The sequence below is a fragment of the Haliotis asinina genome, chromosome 3 (assembly GCF_037392515.1).
Source record: "Haliotis asinina isolate JCU_RB_2024 chromosome 3, JCU_Hal_asi_v2, whole genome shotgun sequence".
NCBI lineage: Eukaryota > Metazoa > Mollusca > Gastropoda > Lepetellida > Haliotidae > Haliotis > Haliotis asinina.
In genome coordinates, this window is record NC_090282.1 from 77600428 (window position 1) to 77623668 (window position 23241).

General features: G+C 39.9%; 1 protein-coding gene across 1 annotated transcript; it reads right to left on the reverse strand.

Annotated features, from left to right (window-relative positions):
- Nucleotides 1-625: 625 nt before the first annotated feature.
- On the reverse strand, nucleotides 626-15463 carry LOC137277248 (solute carrier organic anion transporter family member 2B1-like). Its single transcript, XM_067808910.1, has 10 exons — nucleotides 15375-15463; nucleotides 14180-14913; nucleotides 13479-13565; nucleotides 12840-13022; nucleotides 12086-12250; nucleotides 4619-4808; nucleotides 4115-4244; nucleotides 3631-3785; nucleotides 1468-1532; nucleotides 626-885 (listed from the first exon to the last, which is right to left on the reverse strand). The coding sequence occupies exons 1-10, from the start codon at nucleotides 15461-15463 to the stop codon at nucleotides 626-628; spliced, it is 2058 nt and encodes a 685-aa protein (XP_067665011.1).
- Nucleotides 15464-23241: the final 7778 nt, after the last annotated feature.

Sequence of the window (23241 nt, forward strand, 5' to 3'; positions counted from 1 at the left end):
GAGATATCCGCCGCTTATCATGGTTATCATTAAAACAGATGTCCTGTATTAATATTTCGGTTTATTGTTTACTAAAATAACAACTAAACACACAGTGCCACAAACAATTTAGACCCCGGCAACAGATGAGATTACTCAACGAAACTGCAGTCTAGTCAGAGATCACGATGCATCCAATTATTAATCAATGTATATTCCGATGTTATGACTATAACAGAAAGCCATCATTAATGGAAGGCGGGATTCAGATGGAAATATTTCTGTTTAAGGTTTATCACCATGTTGCCACTTGAAATACAACAATCCTTCGAAACTTTTACACTCACACAAATAGTTAGGATAAGAAATACTAAGTCCGAAGTCTGGTAAAACGTGAACCGTTGACCTTACGCTCTCCTGATCGATTTACCACCATCTTGACCACGGTCCCAGTTTCAAACAGACAAGATGTTGTTACTAATACTATCTACTGCAAATATGAACCCTATTGGTCGCACTATATTTGAAACACTGTTTTTCACTGTATGCTAAAATATATCACACTGAAAAACTTTGAATGATATCATCTCATCCTGAATTCGAAACTGTAGATGGTTCATTCTCTTTACTGAAATCACATGGCATCCTATATTTCAGAGGTAGCTGCCTCTGGTGCAAGTTTCTTTGAGTTTTCTGGTTTCTTATTCTTCCCTTTCAGAAGCATCAGTGTCGTGACACTAAACACAGCAGTCAGTGCGTTGCCACAGACATTCATTCCGGTAATTTTCATTCGTTGATCCACAAGGTCGTAGAGTGCACACGATCCTCGTTTACCGCATGCGTTGTTCCAAACAATACAGGTGGTGTCGATAATCTTCCCGTACACAATAGGAGCTGGAAGGTATACTGAAAACCAAACCATAGAAACATGTGTGACACACTTGTCTGCAAACAACATGTCGATATGGTGGATTTACAAACATTTGCTGCAAACGTTTGGTTTGTTTTCGCAAGCCTCTGACTTTTCAGCCTAAATGGTGCTAGAAATGCGACATGTTAGAGTCTTGCAACTTGAATTAAGACACGTATAGACCGACTACACAGATACACAACACGTTTGTTGGGGTTTTTTAAATTAAAGGCCATGATGTAAATACATCATGGCATAATCTGTATCTGTATTTTTTTTACGATATTGAATGTAAACAAATTTTGTCATACGAATTAGCCTCATTAGAGCGAGTGACCATTCATCAGAAAGCTGTGAGATCTAAGCGTTTTAACACATTTTGCATTTTTAATATGAAAACAATCGGCACAAAATGGCAGTTACCAAATAAAAGAGGCATGCAGTCTGCTCAAGGCGTTGAAGAATAACTGCCGAAGAAACCAAAATTTATTGCTCCGAACATTAACCATTTGGGGGGTTGATTTGGCGGTTGGTCGAGGACAGTATCTATAGTCAGCCTCCATGCTACAAATACGTACCCAGAACAGACACAGAAAAACTATACAGTCCCACTGCCATTGACTTGTCTTTCTCTGCCACACTTCTGGTTTAAAACACAAAACATTATTGGAGGTGTTAACAGGTACTTTCACTGGGAGCCTTAAAAGCTTTAACATTTACCGGCATTTTAAGTCCGACAACACAGCACTGTCACCGACCTTAATTAATCACATATTATTAAGATAAAAGTATAACCAAAATCGCGAAAAATAAGAAACGTCTCTGTACATACAACGGTACGACAGGAACTGTAAATGCCATGCGGTCAAATATCACAATGACAACTTAGACGACAACGTGTAAATGGGCATATGACAGTAAGCCTATCGATGTGTGTGAATGTGTTTGGTTGTTTTTCACTCAGCAGCATTCAAGCTGTATGGTGGTGGTATGAAATAATAGAATCAGGACCAGACAATCCTGTGATCAACCTCATGAGCATCGATACTATGATATATGTCATCTAAGTCAGCGAGTCTGAACACCAGATCCCGTTAGTTGGTGTGTTCGACGATGGGTTTGGAACATTTCATGTTGTAACAAAAATATAGTACCCCGGGATGAAGGCAAAATCCTGAAATTGTGCTGACACCACTTCATACATATTGACCCGTGTGCGGACAACATTCCTGTTTGGCTATAGAAATTATATTTGTTATTTTTGTTTCAAAGCAGTCAACAGCAGTCAGTGAGTATTTATTTCAAGACAAGCCATTAACTGATATCACCAGCAATGACATATGTCGTGGGGTATTAAGGGTACGACATCAACCTTATTCGTCTGTATAATCGTACCCACCGTCTCCACTACGCTACCTTCTCATTGAGAACATTACGTATGAATACGTATGAATACGTATATGGATCTGCGTATGCGTATCTGCAGCACTACAACTCAGTTGTAAACAGAGTTACAAGCTATTTCACCCGAGACGTGGCATGAATATTTTCTGAACATATTTTCTGAATTGTGACGATAGCGATTTATTTTGTAGTAGAGTGATATTGAAATAGGCAGCTGTATAAGTGATCAAGAAATGATTTATGCTATCAAAGGAACCGGGGAGGATGGTATCCCAGCCGAGTCAATAAAGATGGTTTCAAGAGTCGCGTTGCCTTTGCTAAACAGAATATTTAACCATATCCTTAAGACGGGATGTTTTCCTTGTTCCTAGATTTAAAGCACCTTTATTCAAGTCCGGTGTAAAGAACGATCCAGGGAACTATCGAGGTAAAGTATAATATCCTCTCCGTTATAAATGACCGTTTACAGTCGTGGGTAGAAACACAACGTCTCTGAGTCTCAAGCTGGGTTTAGAGAGGGATATTCCTCCAGTGTCAACAGTTATCCATACATTTATTAGATAAAAAGAGAGGTAAATTCTATTGTATATTTGTAGATTTCCAAAAAGCGTTTGACTAAGAATAAACTGCTCAATTTGTTGCTGCAAAGAGGTATTCATGGTAAGGTAATTTAAAATAATCTTTGACAAATATTTACAGGAACGTTAAGGCTTCAGTTTGGTGCAGTATAGCAACTATGACTGGTATGTTCCATACATCGTGTGGAGTACGACGAGGGTGTATATTGTCGCCAATGTTATTTATAATCATGTATATTGATGAACGTATAAATGAAATAATGAATTCTCACGACGCTGGCATATTAATTGAAGAATCTCTAAACGCATTGTCAGTATTGTCCTTTGCTGATGATGAAGCTATATCTGTCGACTCTAAAATAGATATTTTAGTATGATATTGTGAGAGATGGGGATTAACTATAAGCAATAATATAACCAAGTTGTCGTTTTCAAGAAGAGAGTTTTTTTATCGAAATATTCCCATTGCCGATGACGTAGCCATATTTGTAAACTCCGTTATCAACCTCCAAGATGTAGGCCGAGTGGCCTGAATGTTGTGACCCTACCGTATGAGTGAGTTAAAATTTACATCACACCGGCAATATTGCCGCAACATACAATGTAACGGTGAGAACAAATTGAGTAATATTTAGAGTCTGCCTGTATAATTATAACATCACAGTTTTGATATAAAACAAAACAACTTCTATTAAAAATATTGTTTTCTCAGATGGTTATTCATTATAAATTAAAACCAGGCTATATACCACTCCCTACCGTATGAGAACAAGATAGCCGGGGACGATAGCAATACTTCCACTCAAAGCGAAAAGAGCCGTGGCGGCAACGTAGGGGTAGAGGTAGGGGCACCCGGTGTCACAGAAGCTGGGGCTTACAGAACCTCCTCCAGCAGATACACAGCCTCCGTAAGTCTGAAACAAGTTGCTGACATCTGAATATTTCAGAACAAATATTTTTATGCGAAACAATTAATGTAAGCATCATTGATTACATACTGAGTGGAAAAATTGCAAATCTGTTTTAGAGCATGTGTTTAATAAACACGTGGTTATAAATTAGATGGTGGGATTAGAGGACACTTTGCCAAAGAGGATAAGAATACTTAACACGAGGAAATTATTATATTCTTGTAATCACTGTGAAAGGTATCAGGTGTGTTTACTCACCCACATTATCGCAGTGAGGATAAAATGGATTATATCTTACCTTAAACTTTAAAAGAAACTTTAATGACTCTTACAGTATCAGTCTGGTTGTGACATCCCGCGTGGCATGGTGAGAAGAACGTGACGTTACCATTGCAGACCGGAAGAAAGGGGACATTGAGGCAGCCACATGAACTCGGACCCTCATCAAGGACAACTTCCTCTCTGAAGATGTGACAATGGCAAACAGTCAATATCACTGACAAGAGGTGAGTTTACACATATCAACCGCCGCCATATAGCTGGAATACTGTTGATTGTGGCTTTAAATAACAATCAGTCAAACACAACAGTGAAGCGGATCAAAATTATCTCTTATTATCCTAGTTGCTTTCGCGGAGAACGAAAAACGTTAGGGAACATGGATTATGTCCTTTGACAGTCGTATGGATCAAAACGTGATGTGAGATATCATGGTAGTACCAACTGCGTCGATCGAGCGATCATTCCGTTGTACAGACCGTCGCCATAAAACATGGAATATTGGTGAGTTCGGCATAAAACTAAGCACATTCATGCAACATCACATTGATACTTACTGGTTTCTCTGTAGTCCGCTTATAGTCTGGTTATCACAGCCAAACTGGAAATTGAGGCACTGAGCAAGAGTGGCCAGAACGTACGCCCCGATCATTACTTTGAGGCAACCACTTCTTTCTAACTTGAAACGCATTGCAATGACACCTCCAAGAAATGTCCCCAAAATTGTTGTTATCACCACGATGACACCTAAACATTGGTAAAAGATATACAGGACATAACAAATCGTAAATGAATGAATGAATATGAATGAATGAATGAATGAATAAATAAATAAATAAATAGATGTTAAAATCCTAAATGTAGCTTTTAAGACGTAAGAATATAAACTCATGGGCAAAAGAAACTTATCACTTTAAAATTTCCATTTACGCTTCTAAACAAAACTGAACTAGGTAAAACATACTGAGAAAACATTCGCTAAAACACATTTTTAAGCTGAGTAGCAAGCAAAAAACCCGAGATATTGTGATTTTCGTGAAAGCACGAAAAACAGTGAAAAAGGTTTTTTGAGTGTAACCAAAAGTTCTCGTGCACATTGGTTGCATAAATACAGCTGTTCGACAGTGCAATCATGCATTATCAAAAAGCATATCAAAGTTATGCCACGACTGTCATCGGAGCAACGCAATAGGGCCATCGGTATGGCCCATATGGGGGCGTCACAACGTCAGATTGCCAGAACATTCCACTGCAGCCAGGCAACAATCAGCAACCTCCTGAGACGTTTTCAGCAGACAGGTCAGACCACTGACCGTCCAAGATCAGGTAGACCAAGGGTTACGACGCCCGCCGAAGACCGCCATATCCGTACGATACACCTACGGAACAGATTCGTCACAGCGACGTCAACGGCGACCACAGCCTTGGGACACCGCATCAGCAGACGAACCGTACTAAGACGTCTCCGTGCTGCTGGTATCAGAGCTCGCCGTCCATTCCGTGGAATGCCCTTGACCCGCCAACATTGTCAACGTCGGCTGCAGTGGGCACGAACAGTACGTCGGTGGCAGCGACGTGACTGGCAGAGAGTGCTCTTCACTGATGAAAGTCGTTTCAACTTGTACAGAAATGATGGCCGAGCCCGTGTATACCGACGTAGAGGTGAGCGATTGGCGAGGAACTGCATTCAAGAGGTGCACCCATTTGGAGGAGGTGGTATCATGGTGTGGGGTGGGATTTGTGCTGATCAGAGGACACAGCTTGTCATCCTGCATGGAAATCTGACAGCCCAAAGGTATAGGGACGAAGTCTTGAGGCCAGTTGTTTTGCCCTTTGTGCGTCAACAGCCAAGAGGTGTTCTTTTGCAACAGGACAATGCACGTCCGCATACTGCCAGAATCGTTGAAGATTACCTCAACAACGCCAACATCAACGTTTTGCCCTGGCCAGCACGTTCCCCAGACATGAATCCCATTGAACACCTCTGGGATCATCTCGACAGACAGCTAAGACAACGACAGCAACCACCAGCAAATCGCCAACAATTGGAGCAAGTTCTCTTGGAACTGTGGCAGAGGATTCCTCCTGACGTCATCAGGCGTTTGACGACATCAATGCGGAGACGTGTACTAGCGTGCATTGATTCAAGGGGTGGACACACTAGGTACTGAGTGCTCAGACACTTCCAAGATTCAGTTTTCCACACACTCTGTGAATGCAATCCTCTGTGTAAACTTTCACGTCCACCCCATGTGTCATCTACCTCACTTCCTGCATGCATGAACATTGACAGGGCATCAACAAATACAGTTTTTGCTGTGTAAATGGCTTATCTTTCTTATATAAACATTCTTTCTGACATTTTTTTGTTTTTGTCGTTTTTAACACAAATAATGTCGGGTGATAAGTTTCTTTTGCCCATGAGTTTATTTAAGTATACGATATCAAGGAAGTTGTGACTCTAAGGTTAGGAATAGAAATAAAATATGGCTACACTAAAGCGTATTCAGTGACATGTAAAAAGTTACAAGACAAGATAGTCGTGTATAGTATTTTAGACCACCGACTCTTATACGAGAGAGTTACATGCAGAGTTGAAATGTTGTAAGGATACATATTAAGACATGATCGATTGTAAGTGCTCGTTACGACGAACAGATGCATATTTAACACAGAGAGCTAGGTTACGTAGGGTAGATTCATTATTGCTTGTTAATATACTAGTACAAGGTATCAGTGATGGTGTCGATAGATAATGTTCTGGGATATACTTGTAACGGAAATCTCCATAGAATGGTCAATCTAGCCTAAAATGTACTTCATCTCCAAATAAAGAACTGCATAAAAGAGAAGACCTTTCTGATTTTGGGATGGACAGTTTTCTGCCTCTATTAACCATTAACTCAAACAAACCTATCCTACATTTGGCAAATATGTCTCTGTTACACTTGATAATATTCACTTGTATTAGAGTTTTAAATGTTCTATGTAATTCATAACGAGAGCTACTTTCTAGAGTGAAATGCCACTCCTAATAAAACATATTTACCACCCGATCACGAAATTCTTTTAAAAACACAAAGGCCTAGCCGACACTCTGGCTTATCCATACCAATCCATATCCACGAGAAAACGGAAGATTTCTAATATGTGATGCCCAAGATATTTTACCCATATTATCTAGAGGAACCATCATATTATTTGGTTGACAAATTTCACGCATTACCATAATCTTAAGCCAGTATTTAAGGCACCGTATTTATGAATTAGTATACATGGGATGTCTCTCGCATTCACCGTAAATCATACAATTTGAAGTAGCGGGTCCGGCACATAAGAATATCTTGCTGATGAAGTCTCTCCAAGTCATCATAGCGTTGAAATCCCCACACTTCCGATCCACATAATGTCTTAATTTACGGATAGTTTCCATTTTTCAGATTAATTTTCAAGAATATGTAGCTGATCTTACAAACCGCTAATAGTTTGATATATTAAGATGACATCGCCTCAAAATAGAAGCATAAACAGTTTTGTCATATCTAGAAACATCTGTACACCATGTTTGCCCCTTTTCATAGCGTCATAATAGAATTCGTTAACGAAAATTGAGAACAAAATCGCACTTACAATGGATCCTTGTCGTCGTCCCATTGAGCAGTCAAAATAATCTGTTACACCTGAACGCCACATCGCACACGAGATTTTACATTTGAATACATTGATGTTAACGTAGTATACATTTTCCCACCTAATCCAGCATTACGTAGACAATACCATAGTGTTTGTCTGTGTACAGAAAGGAAAGTTTTCCTAAAATCGATAAAAGATACATACAGTTGTGTTTTCGACGCGATAAACATTTATAAATCAGTGCATACAGTGAGTATTATTTACGAAAACCGGCTTCATTCTCAGGAATCATATCCCTCATAGTGGCTTATTTAGTAGAGAAGTGAAGACTTTGCTGAGAATACACATGACAGATATTCCCCTATAATCATCTGATTATTAAAGTAACCTTTCTCGTGAAAAGGGACAATAATAGAAACTGACCAACCACGAGGAAATGCCCCTTTTTGTGAAGAAACTATTGAAACATTTATTGCACATAAAAGACATTACACATAAGCGAATACACGTAAGAAATATCCCCCTATAATTATCCGGATTACTAAAGTCACTCATCATCTTTACTATTACTAAAGTCAGCCGCCTAGCCCGCTCAGCCACCGTGACTTCAACTGACTTTGTGTGCTGGTGATTAGGTGCCTGACTCTGACGGTGCGGATTCGAATCCCGGATGGGACTCAACCCAAAAAAGTACTAGAATATGTACTTTCCTAAGAAAGTGAAATCCCAAATATCATGTCACATATGTTGCATTTCACCCCTTTCTAAATGGCATCGTGCAATCATAGACATTAAACGTATTCACTGAATACAAAACCAAGACCACTTTTAGCTGCATTTTGGGATACCAAAATACAAATATGGGCTCTGAAGAAACGAAATCAGCTAAAACAAAACTAAAATCGGCACAGCAAATAGCCTAACCAAAAAACAGAGAAAGAAACTAAAAGAGCTAAAAGATACGGGGAAAAGGGATACTAAAAGAATGGTAAACTTGTCGTAGAGATTGAAAGTGCCTCTAGCAACCACAAGATGGACGTACGTCAAGAAAATAGACGCAAAGCACTCAGATCCATCATTGTGCAGGATGGCTGTTGAACCACTACAAGAAATGACCGGGAGTATAGATGAGGGTACGACCGGGTCCCAGTCAAAGAAACCTATATCCATAAGGATTTATCCAAGAGGATGACTGATTCAGGTAGGGGCGTTTCGTATATAACATGGACGCATCTGGACTGGTAAACATATTACATGACCATGACTTCTTATAGAACTTGACATTATCCATTTAACAGAGACATGGGGTGCTGACTGTGATTTTAGTGTCATCGTTTCATTCATATAAGTGTTATCATATCCCAGGTGTACGATTGTCAGAGTCAAGCAGATAATCTGGAGGTATCCTCTTATGTGTCAGAGAATGTTACCAGCCACATGTTAAACATTTGGAAAATGTCTCTTACAAATGTGTCGTCTTCTAAATATCCAAATTGTAAGCGGAAGATCTGGTACAGATAAGGGTAAGGGTGATTATACGTTTATAAGTCAAGTAGGGTGCATTGTGATTCACTAAGTCATCGGGTCAGCTTCAGCATTTAACCATATATCAAGATTTGATAATTATTGTCTCCCGTTTTGAATCTCAGCATCTTCCGATATCGTTTTCGCTATTGTCGATACAAGGCAAACGGTTGGCTAGAAATGAAGCGCCTTTAAATACGCCTCTTGTTTAGTACATCTGGAAACCCGAAAAGGGATGTGTTCTGATTGTTAGCTTCGTATAAAAAGGTTCAGTGATGTAATAGTCAAGTCACCGAAGTGCATGAAACGGATGATTACATCGTAGAAGCAAAACCCTGATTAGTATAATAATTCATGTCTAGCACTTAAACATCAGAAGTCTCTATACCTCAGTAGATTTAGAAAGCATAAGGAAACGCCATCTCAAGATTTATATATTTCACCAAAGAATATCTACAAAACTGAGTGTAGAGATGCAAATAATATCTCATGCGTATGCAAAATTGAAAATAACATTACAGTAATTTCATGGCACGACTTCTTTAAGAATCTCTTTGATTGGGACTCCAGTGTGACTTCCTGAAGATACTAACGCCATTTCTATACCTGAATGTCAGGCGCAGGACACAACTAACGATATATTCAGTTCACCCATTACCGAGAGGAAATCCAGTCAAGTATCAATAAACCTAAATCTAATAAACCTGCTGAGGAAGACCTCATAATTTGCGAGGTCTTTAAGAGCTCTTGTCATATCATCATACCTTATCTCGAAAGAATATTCAACACATTTTATGATAGTGGATTATTCCCTATGAAATGGGCAAAAGCAGTAACTGTGCCGATGCATAAAAAGGGTGATAAAAACAATCCGGAAAATTATCGTGCCATTTCCCTTTTAAGTATTTTTGATAAAATTATAAATGAATAACCGCTTGGTATTCTGGTTGGGCAGTTTGGGTTTGATAAATGAAGAACAAGCGGACTTCAGAGCAGACTATACCACCAGACAATGTATTTGTTCTTCCTTCAGTAATTTGTAAATATGCTTCTAAAAAAGGTGGCAAATTGTATGCATGTTTTGTAAATTTGTTTTGTAGACTCCGTAGCATTTGACTCAGTACAGAGACACAAATTATGGTATGTCTTTAATATGATATGTCTTCACTCAAATATGGATAAAACCTTAAAAAGTATTTATGAAAATGGTAAAGCCAGTGTTCGCACAAACAACAATATCCTTACAGATGTATTTGACTGCCCTGTTGGTTTTAGACAAGGTTGTGTCCTGAGTATTTCCTATTTTCGTTTTTTATCTACGAACTAGTGTCTGAGATTAACTGTTAATGTCCCACTGGTGACCAATTATATACAGATCTTATTGAATTATGCATTTTGATGTTTGCCGATGATGTGGTGTATTTTTCAGAGTCACTGATTGGTCTACAAAGGCAAAGTGATGCTTTAGAAACGTACTACAATAAATGGACCTTAAATGCCAACCATAAAAAACCCTAAAATTGTGATTTTTAAAACATAATCTAAACTGTCAAAATCAGAAAAAATGGACATATAAATCTACTATGCTTGAAGTTGATAGATCCTACCAGTATCTTGGTGTAATATGAAATAGAACTCTAAATTGGTCCCTTTCTGCCGAAAACATTTCAGCTAAGACAAGGAAAGCTGTAGTGTCTGTTACAAAATGCCTTTGTAGCTTTAAAGACTTGTCATATGATATCTACTTCAAACTATTCGACTGTAAGAGGTACTACTAATACAAACTATTCGACTGTAAGAGGTACTACCTATATCATTATAGGGGTCAGAATAATGGTGTTTTCACAACCATGATTACTTGCAAAGGGTGTTACATTATGCGTGACGATTCCTTGGTTTGCGAATATCTACACCAAATACAATATTGTACTTGGAGTAACTAGTAGGTGCCCTATCCACGTGTACAGTCTGAGTCGCTGTATTGCTTGCTGGTTAAAGCTCCTCCCCATGCCCTGTTCACACTACCTAAACCTAAGGTTTACGAAATATTAATAATATACAATCTAGACTCAAATGCAAGCCCAGAGCGAAATAGGTATAATTTGGCTTCGCATGTAATAACAGTTTAGATTTGAACTTGGTTACGCGTGGATATGGCAGGGAGTTGGAAACCAACACAATTTCTTAAATTTACTTGTAAGAAGAAGCAACGATTGCCTTATGCAGGAGTGGCATGCAAAACTCCAAAACAACCCTTGTACATTTACTTATTCCTTGTTTAAAGAAAATTGTATGTGCGAACCACATGTACACTATATCAATCTTAAGAAAGTAAGAATGGCCATGTCACAGTTTTGTTCCGTTTATTATAGTTTAATCTAAGTTTCAAAATCTACTGTGTGCAAATGGAATGTCCTGGAAAATGAATACCATGTTCTTCAAATTTGTGATTACTATAGAACAATTAAAAGCAAATATATACCCAGTTATTTTACGAATAGCCTTCAAAACATAACTTTATCCAACTACTGTAAACTTCAACCCGGATGTTTATTGAAAATACTGTGTTGTTTATCTATCAAGCTATTTTAAAGAGAAATCCACTCTGCTGTTGAACTCTGTATATATTTGTACTATGGGTTTGTGGCCTTCAGTTCTGAATAAACTGACAGACCTTAAACCTGGTGATTCGCCGATGGTGAACAGGCTTGAATGCTAGGATTCGCCGGCGGCCAGGCCTATCATGTTAGCTTTGACAGAAAGATGATCAATGGACGCGTGAACTGATGATTGGTTGATGTGGACCACTCCCGAAGGGTAATGACATAAAGGAGATGACACATGGGGTGATAACACACTGAACAGACCTAAAAACAGGTTAGACTTCCAGGCAGGGATGTTGAAGATTGTTTCCAGATACTTGGCCCCAAATGAAACGAGCCCCACCGCAGCGATCGTTCCAGTAACCATGGCGAGGTTGTTTACAGTGTAGACAGGGTTACTTACCACCCTGAACAGCGACAGAGGCAAATCTGAAAGTGAAGAGAAAAGATGGTTTTATGTGAACACAGGTCACTCCCTTAAAGAATAGTGAAAAGTGCTTAAAGAAAACCGTCCCTTGTTACTTTTTCATACACCATGAAACATTTACTGTCAATTCGACACTTTTCATTTTTGTAAATAGTACATTAGTTATGGTACAGTGAAAATGTTTTAACGAAAAATCAATGACAGGTAGACAGATAGTCATACAGTCACAGAATATAGCGGTTTCAAGAAACAGTAATTTGTATTGGGGTCTTACTTTAAAAACATGATGTAAAATTAGTGCTGTGCAGTATATAACTTGTGGGGAGGGTTTATTGCATCCTGTAGTGGTTTAAGCAATTGCCTCTACCGCTAATATTTGTCACATGGAAGGAATACATGAGTTTCAGTTTCTATTTCTACAGCATCACAACAGAGTGAACACATGTACATGTGGTTGGTAATTATGAAAGATGAAAAGGAATCTGTGCACACCTCATGAATGAAATAAATGATCACATCTTCCCATTATCTGGTGAATATATTAATTCGGTGAGTATTTGAGAATTATAAGAAAACGATCAGGAATAGTACCTTTTACTTTGTCACAAAATGTTTGCTCCATGTCATCGTCTGATGGGACAACATGTCGGCCTTTTATTTTCTTTGGGAAGAAGAACAGTGGCACTGCAGTAAGAAGCGACACTCCACCGAAAACTAGAAATCCAAGCCACCACGCACCAATCCATCTTGGGTCCTGCGGGGTCAGAGGCGTACCTACAAAAACAGTGAGGCGAATACATGTAACATCTCTAGATGGGGAGTAAAAGGGTACATTAGTGCAGGATGCCGAAAACGGACACACATCGACAGTCCGGCAGTTAATGGGACATATCAAACTAAAACGTGTAGGAAAATATGAAGACTCTCCACCACTGCAGTCATCTGCATGACCCAGAGTTTCAGGAGGGCTGTGGGCAATGGACAACTTGGGATATTTATAAGCGAGATTCTCATATTCGCCTCGTTTTCCCAGGATCCCAACAATCACATTTGTGTAAACACGTTGGGTTTTTTTCTTTCTTTTTTTAGATGGTTACACACTCGTACTGATGAAACTAATCATCAGTTCAAGAATAACTTTTAACCTAATACACTCCATGATATATTTCATGTGGACAATTGAAAGTAAGAATGTACCTGTATATCAATGTAAAAGTCAGTACTACTTACGAGCCAGATCAACTGGGATTTGAGAAAAGACGCCTCCGAAAGAAAATGCCAACGCTGGTCCGAACATTGTTAAACATATAAGTGCCCCTGAAGAGAGATTAGATGCATATGTAAATGATTTAACATATGGTTCTTCCAACTAGACGATCCAAAGTACGAACGTGCTCCATGTCCAGATTACTGTATTCGAGTACATCTCATAACATTATATCAATGACAAGTTATTTACAAAGGCAGACTAAAATTTGACATGAAATTTGACTTTGGATTTAACATTTGAACATGGGATTAAATTATCATTGCTTTATGAAAACCTAATGGGCGAATATCGTTATTTTCGACATTTTCGGTTTTTAGATATCCTTTCATGGGAGCACTCTGCGTTGATGAATTGAATAAACATATGATTGCATGAGAGTATTACTCTGCACGTTTACGTTGTCGAGAGAATCTAGTTCGGAAACGGGTGACTTACATGCAGCCCATCCTATTCTAAGCTCATTACATTTTCGGTTTCAGATATCCTTTCATGGGAGCACTCTGCGTTGATGAATTGAATAAACATATGATTGCATGAGAGTATTACTCTGCACGTTTACGTTGTCGAGAGAATCTAGTTCGGAAACGGGTGACTTACATGCAGCCCATCCTATTCTAAGTTCATTCCATTAACTTACAACAAACCACTGACTCACTCTTACCTAGAAGCAACCCTGTTCTTTTCCTGTCCGCCACATTGTTGTCAATATACTCTGATGACAGTGGTGTCCTGGGTGATTTAGCGACTCCTTGCACCAACATTGCAAGAACCAGCAGCCAAAACCCCCATCGCCTCTGGTCGAGGGGTTTATCTGATCCAGCCTCACACGTTTCATTTTGTCCACTCTCCCATCCTGAGTGACTACACAGATACTTCTCTCCATCACCAGAGTAAGTGGCGTTAGTGATCCCGTCTGCCATGCTGCTGCCTTTTGGCAAAGTCGAGGGATCCATGAAATAAAGCAGCCCACTGAGAACTCCTGACAGGGCATAAACCATCGTACTGACGCCAAGCACTCGAGGAATGTGTCGCTTGCGGAGGAAGTGGCTGGTGACCAAGACTGTGGCAAGGTAGCCGATATCATTGCAACTCAGGAGGGTTCCACTCGTTGCACTGTCAATGTTGAACACTTTCTCCAGTGTAGTTATCTGAGACGACAGGTAAACCGTTATTGTTTGCAGGAAAAGGGAGGCAAATCCAGTGGATATCGTGAAGGATCCAACTGTCCCACATCTTTGCATACACGACGGGGAGCATGGCCCAGCTCCACATGATGTTTCCTCTTCATCCGAATCACAGATGCTGCCTTTAGCCTTCTTGTCCACTGTATTTTCATAGTTTACTGACAACTCTCTCTGTGATGCTACTTCTACAACGTTGAATGCCATCGCTATTCTCCAACAAAGACAAATACATAAATCAGTTATTGTTTAAAGCGTTCAACTTGTATTCCCCTTGATCTAATCTGGGGTATGGGTGAAGCCTAATTATAGCATTCGGTAGTCACGCCGAAGATTTGGATTCGAATCCCCACATGAGTACAATGTGTGAAGTCCATTTCTGCTAAATAGCAGAATGCTAAAAAGCTATACTAAAAACTAAAACCGCTTGGTCTAATCTCAGCCATAAGATTGCCTGAACTTGATATCTCCGATGTTGCTTTTGCTTATAGGTTTTAGAATCGTAATGTCCATTAAAGGAATGACATCAAGCTTTACATTGTCATGTAGACAATTTGTTCCTTACCACGACTTACCTTTACAGTGGATATGTTGTTGAAAATTGCATCTGTTAAAACATATCTATCTTAATGTACGTATATACCTACCAGCTGTCCTTAAGGAAAGTAAATATACCTGTCTTTGCCGTAAAGGTTCTCTTTATACCACCAGGGAGGTTTTCCCTCTGTATTTATAGCACTTGATGTTACTCGTACCAAGGTCATATTTTGATACATGGAAATCTAATAACTTTTTGTGTCCAGAATATGTATGAACTTGTACAGCGTATACAATAGAGGCATGAACATCTATTATCCACCCTTGAGTTCAGGCATTCACACATCTATGTATCAAAGTGTGAAAAATAGAGTGCAATAAAATAGGACCAAATAACCAATGATCCCCAGAGTGGGCATAAGTTTGGAACAATACATGGAATACAGTTAATAACAAAGTATAATTTATTGTCTTCCTGCATATTCTAAACCACCACATGTTCCTGCCTACGGTAAGAGAGAAAAGGCATTGTCAGTTTCTTTCAGTTGTCTTTCAAATAATCACCCTGAAATTAATCCAACAAAAAATCAGTTAACAGGCTGCCTTAGGATGCGCTTGCATGACATATTGTTGCTTAAACTCGCAGGCAATGTTCCAGCGTTATGTCAGTATTCTTGACCAGGCAATGTCCTTAGTCGCCTCTCAGCCGTCGCTGTTGCTTAAGACTTCCAGAGAAGAATCCTAACCCTGATCTTCACGGGTCTACACGTTATGTAACAGCAATATAGAAGTTCTGCTTTGAGACAATGATAAATCATTTAAAGTCACTATTTTTCAACTATCAAACAAGAAACAACAGTTGAAGAGCGTGTAAAGTTGTAAAAGAATCATTCCTACGACTGGGGACTTCTAAAATTATCTCTGTTGACAGATTTGCTTGCAGAGTAATATTTTCCCATTTTCTGTTCATACATAGGAATATAAATCGCCAAAACGTATTTGCATCCATTTCACGTGTAGTACAAAGAGAGACAAGAATGCAGGTGAAACACAAAAATACACCACGTTTAACAGCTGAATAGAGAAAAAAGCGCCAGTGGGCAGGTGCAGATGCTGTTACCATTGCCCTCGGATTTCCATGGTTTTAAGACCTATTCAACGCTACAGAGAGACTGTGATCACCGGGACAGACCAAGAAATCACAACGCATCACAACGATTGCCGAAGATAGGTACCTCCGCCATTTAGGAAGGAGGGTAACGTTTCTTTCGGTGTTCAGTCTACATACATATTATATGTACACTTAACAATGTCATTAACAGAGTGTTCTTTATTCAAATAACCTCAATAACTTTCATAACTTAAATCCACAGTTTCGCAATTAATGGTCAGTTGAGAAGAGAGCATCCAGAATTTGAACTGAATTTTTCTGGCCAGCTTCAAGTCCCACAATCAGTCTGTTTTCCTTCTTGCGATACACTCGCGTTCATCCTTGCACAGTAAGTCACAGGTCTTGTACTTTCTTCCAGATGGCTTAGCTCACTTTGGCTGCTGGAAACTCGGTCTCGATAGCTCGAATGGCGGCTTGCTCGAAGTTGATCTGAACAGTGACAGGAGCGAGGATTCTGTTTCTGATTCTGAGTTTCTACTCTACTTCATCCTTCACCCTGTGGGAGAGCCGTCAGTGGGTGGTCTCATGTGATCGGAAAGAAGGGCAAAACACCAAGGGGTATGCCTTCGAGCCTCTCCTGGCATTAATGATATACACTATCTACAAACGAGAGCTTTGTCCAGATAAACTATGGGCAAGCTGGTGTCACTCACTCACTCATTACAAAAATGCAGTCTTGAATTTTACTGATTGGTGTACAGATAATTTCGCGTTTTAAATGATAAGAAAACAAAAGAAATAATTGTGGATATCAGGAAAGCATCCAGCTCTTTGGACACTATCGGTGGGAGAGCAGGGGCGCGGAGGGTGAGCTGGCTAAAGCGACCAAGCTAGTGATCCAGCGGGGTTGAGGTGTGACACCTGTGACCGGGTGTAAAAACCTTGGAGTCAACTTTGTATGCACACTATTTCCGTGTTATCAAAACTCCTAGCGTGCAGTACACAACCATGTGCAATTATAAGAACCCACGAATCCGTTGGTATATGACCAGGTGGGGGCCACATGAACCTAGCTGTGGGTACAGCAACGTTCAGTAAACTTGGACAAAGTACTGTGACTATGTGTCCCAGTCTATCCAGCTGTGAATTGGGTACCTCGTTAGAATGAGAGAGACACAATCAAAACCCGGTGCGCCTGTGGCAGAAAGAGTTGTATAATCCCCAGGGAGTTGAGATTGATAACAACGATGTGACGCTGAGACACACATCCTATGATCGAGGGAAACAAATACCAAGCAATAGTTGCATGGATGTGTGCGCTATATAAATATCCTATTATAATCAACGAGGAAACTGAAATTGTGAGTAAATACAATTTTTAGCCACTCATTGACTGTAAGTTTAACTGGAACGACAATGTTGATTACCTGTACAAGAATGGCTGGCAGAGGTTGTATTTCGTTTTACAAATTTAACATTGATTGTTCTGTTATGGTGCTGTTTAACAAAACATTTTAACCTTTAACCCTCTTTGTTGGTTTGGTAACCTGTCTGTTGGAAACAATCCTAAAGTCAACAAAACTGTTCACAAATCACGCCAAATCATTGTCACTGAGTCAATAACATCTATGGATTATTTTTAGAAGGTTTACATTTGATTGAGGAAAGCAACCTGAAACTGGAAATAGTAGGCGTTGCTTGCTAACCTAAAGAGAGCCACTAAGACAGCCGCGATCAAAGGTTACTTCGAGCCGTGTTGTGACTATAAGATCCACTACGGGTGAGATCAAAGTGGCTGCCGCAAGTGCATGCAAACCCGATTCCTCAAGGCTGGTCATGTTGAATCTCACCGCGTCAGGTTTCCGAGAAACATGTGTGACAACAACAGTGGATGTCATTCCTTAACACAAACAACATATCTCGAAAGACATGAAGGCATGGCTCGCTGCTTCTACTATCGTCTTCGACATGCCTGTGGCTTTGAATCCGAGGTAGATCTATGATACTACCCTGAATATGTCCAGGGCGTCATGGAAAATGATGCTTTAAAACTTCTGTGGAATAGGCCCATGTACAGCTTCTGAAGAATTCCTGCCAACAACCAAGATATTGTCCTTTCTGATAAAGCCAATGAATGTATTTATATCATTGCATTTCTTGTTCCCTTCGACAGCAATATCATTGGCAAGATTCAGGAAAAGCATGCTAAATATGTGGACCTCTCCTTTGAAATGTCTCGTTTGCATCCAACGTACACTGTCGTCAGGCTCTCCATTGTTCTCGTTGACCTGTGTTTGGTCCTCGTCTGCTTGGCGCAGATCACCAGAGTGTCCGGGTTTTCCACAGGGAGCACAACCCTTATGACACTCTCGGTAATGCAGAAGGCTGGTATGCTGGGGACTCTATAAATTCTCCGTAAAGTTCTTGATGGAATCTACTGAGCAGCGTTTCCTGGGAGAAGTCCCATTCGCTGTCTGGACTGCGTGTAGAAGGGGCACCGGCCCTAGCTAATGATGAGCCTTACCATCCTGACTGTGCCAGGACCAATCGAACACTCTCTGTTGCATTTTTATTCTTAATCTGTAAAACATATAATATTAATGCTAAGTTTTGCACCTCGAACCCAACGCGACGCTGTTCTCTAGCGTTACATTATTACCCCGACCGAATTGTACGTTCAATGCTGCTAAGCGCCATCGTATTATGGTCCGTACATCTCAGGTACCCATAGTAACATAGTGGTTGGAGTAACCCATAGTGGTTGGACCGAGTGCAATGGGGATGAAGAGCCTTTCCCAGGAACACAACACGGTATGAGACTTAGGTCACAAATGTTTGGTGCCTCCACCTGGATTCGAACCTGACTTTGGCGTGAGAGGTCAGTACGCTAACCACTACACCACCGTGCTTCAGAGGCCAATCATGCATCACTCATTCGTAATGCAAATGCCGATTTCTTGACGCTCGGAAGAATGTTGATTTTGGTGAAAATGCTCTCATTTCCAAGGTTTACTCGTCTGTATATTTAATACATATGTGTATGTCTCGGATGGGAAATCCGCCATGTTTGGAAATGCTGCGGAAACGCACACATTATGCATGTAGGTATATACTAGGTGCAGTAATATGATCAAATACCTTTCCATGTGATAAACATACGATTTGGATTGCTTTGGATGTAGGGCTAAATTGACTGATGCTTGGGAAAGTGTTATTGCATCAAACTGGATTTTCATAAGCATGTATATCCACCGATTTTGTGAATGAGCTGCTTTTGATGAACATATTACGTATGCATTGATACCCAAATCCAAACTTGTAAAATAAGGTGTAAAACTAAACACCTATCTATTTCATAGATATCATGGATCATATAATCATCACTAAAACCTACCTCACTCTGGACATAACTTTGTATTAGTATGTCCTCCATATATTCCCGAGACATATTGTCACACATTCACTATCATCGATATCCATTAAGACAGACTTTACAACTTTACGCGTGAAATACTCGGGGGCACACGTGCTAAATCAGTGAACTTCCGTTCAAGAGAAGACACAGACATGAATGTTCAACCAAACTAAATTTAAAGAAATATATGTTTGTTGGAAATATAAACTGACATTTTACAATTATTTTACTTTGCAGGAGTCCGCTTATGTTTATGGATTTGTTAAGATCATACCTATATTTCTGAATTTCTCTCACATAAGACAACTCTTGCTAATCCCAGCATTATAAGCTGTTCACTGGTCACGAGGGGAACATGGGTGATGCCCCAGTGGAGAATGTATTTATCTTTAAGTTATCAATTGTTTGAAGCACGGGTAAAGAATCTTTTGTAGCCATCGCTAGATTTTGCAGACGGCAAGAACAACAGATTTAGAGCTACCTCCCGTCTACAGATTTGCATTCCTGAAACATACGTAAGTTCCTTACATCATACACACATGATTCAGTGTCATTCGAGATAAAGAGTTACTACCACGAAGGACCAAATGGGTTAGGCATTCACAACGGGGTACACAAAAATTGTTACTTGCTTGTAAGCGGGATACATTTAAAATAAGAGAAGAGCTTTCGGCCAGTTAGAAAATAATACGTGCGAGGCAAGATCATCAGCACCTATGCATTCTCCACATTGAGTGTGCGTTTGTTTGTTTGTTTGTTTGTTTGTTTGTGTGCACGCACGCACGCACGCACACATGCGAGAGCACTTTGTGTGTCACGATCCATACCAACATCACATCAAACTCTTGCTGCAGATGTTGGATACTATTGAAATTAGATATGGGATACTATTAGAAACAATTATTATCTATTCGAAGTCGGATAGAAAACCGTCACTATTCGGAAGAAGGATTCAGATGGAAACATTTCTGTTTAAAAGTTGTCACAGTGTTTTCACCTGAAATACAACAGTACCTACGAGTTGGTGTATGGGTGGATATGGATAGTGACACTCATACAGAGGTATGTGCTCCGTTGTTCCGAACTGTCCCTTCAAATAGTAAGGATATGAAGTATCGAGTCCGATATGATGTTGTTCTTATCGTACTTAGGACCCAGCTATACAGTGTTCCCAGAAATTATTGAAAAATCTTTTTTTTTCTTCTAAAGATGCTAAGATTGGAAAAAGGGCTTTCACTATGCACTAAGCATACTAAATAAGGGAGACAACTCTTGAAAGCTTAGAAGGCAGATCATTACGTCAAGAGTTATCTCCCTTGTTTGAGCAGACGGCTTCCTGTGTTGACATTGCAGAATTTACAGCAAGAGAGAAAAGAAAGCTCATTCTAGATGATTTTGAAAGGGGTGAGGCTGATGCTAAAGTGTTAGATTGTAGACATGGTATTCCTCTGTCTACAGTATACAGAACTTTGAAGAATATTCAAACAGGAACCGGGATAGAGCACAAAGCAGGGGCAGGTCGGCCTAGGAAATTCAGTGTTGTGGATCGCCGAAGACTTGGGCAGATTGTGAGTAGGGGCAAATTGAAAAATGTTGAGAACATCAGAAATGAAATGATTAGCAGAGGAAGTCCTCAGGTATGCAATGAAACAGTTAGGCAGGAATTACAGAGACTTAATTGGGTGAAAAAACGTGGAATTCCCTCGCCGTTGATGAAAGATGCACAAAAGGAAAAACGTTTAAACTGGTGTCGGGCTCATGGAAATCAAGATTGGGATAATGTTTTCTTTTCGGATGAAAGTTCTGTTTGGCTTTTCCCTAATTGTGTGAAAATTTGGACCAAAGATACTGTCAAACCTATCTACCAGCGACCAAAACATAGCCTGAAGTTTCACATGTGGGGTGGCATATCGGCTCGCGGAGTGACGCCATTGTGTGTTTTCACGGGAAACTTGACAAAAGATACGTTGACATTCTAAATGGTCACCTTCTTCTGACAGCACAAACACTGTATGAAGATGATTGGATTTTCCAGCATGATAATGACCCAAATCACACTGCGCGCTACACGAAACAGTGGTTGTCGGGCGAAAATGTTCAAGTTTTAGACTGGCCCAGTTACAGCCCAGACCTAAACCCAATTGAGAATGTGTGGGGAGTCATGAAGGACAGAATGAACCAAAAGGGACTGAGAAATATTGAAGATATGAAGGCCGAGGTGGTCCAATATCGGGATACCCTGTCACACGATTACCTACAAACTTTGATGGTTAGTGTGCCTAGGCGTATTCAGGCATGCATTGCTGAGCGAGGAGGTCTAAGAAAGTACTAAAACAAGACTGAGACTGTAAAAGGATGATGTTTTAACATGTTTATTTAAGTAAAACGCCAGAAGTTTGAACGTAATGAGTTACATGACGCAACATGATTCTCAATAATTTCTGGGAATACTATATTATCAGTGGACTTCCTATTATTATGGAAGTTGTTTTTGTTGCTTCTATTTGTCAAAGACTCTAATATCCGGTAAGTTTTATCATTACTTGAGACATCCCCTGCTGGGATCCTATCAACACGATTATCATAAATACAGATCTGTTGAGAAGGGATCATTTAGATATTCCTATTTCGGATTATTACTTACAACAATGGAGACACGATGCGTGGAGACACGATGCCACAGGCAATTTAGAAGCAGGTAACAGATTGGACACTCATTGAAGTCTAGTCGGAGGAGTGGATACATCCATCCAATTACTGATCATGCACATTGCGATGTTGTGACTATAACAAAATAATCATTAACGGAGAGGGGAATTCATCAGGAAATATTTCTGTTCAAAATTTGTCACCTGAGTACAACAATAGTTTGCGCTGTCAACCCACGAACTGAAACCGTTTGTGTGGGAGGACACACGGATTTCGTTTTGTGAAGTGAGTGAATGAGTTAATTTAACGCCGCTGTTACCAATATTCCTTCCTTTTGTGAAGGTTAAGTAGCGTTTCGTGTTTGCTTAAAGGAAAGTATTGAGATTCCTCTATTTGGTTAGTAATGATGTTTTTATCACTTCTGGACAGGACCAGTATTAGAAAAGAGAACTTCAATGCTTGGGTAAGTGTGGTGCTTGTGTATAGTAAGTCGTAATTGGGTAATCCACAAAACGATCATTCCGTCTAACGTTAACGACATGTCCACGTCTCACTCAATAGCGCCTGTAAAGCCCAAAATAAAACGTGACGTTTACTAAAGGACGATTGGTCCAGTGCTCTCGTTCTTGACACCAACGACGTTTTGCAGTAATTTGATCGCCCGTCAAGCTTGGGATAACACGTGGATGTCGCAGAAACATCGCAAACAATTGTTTTGTTGTGTCATCAGCAGTGGTGACGTCTCCGAATCATATTGTGACGTAAAGTCAGAGTGACGTCTTAAATGAGTAGCTCCAGATGCTATCATGGGAACCAGCTGAAACGGCCTG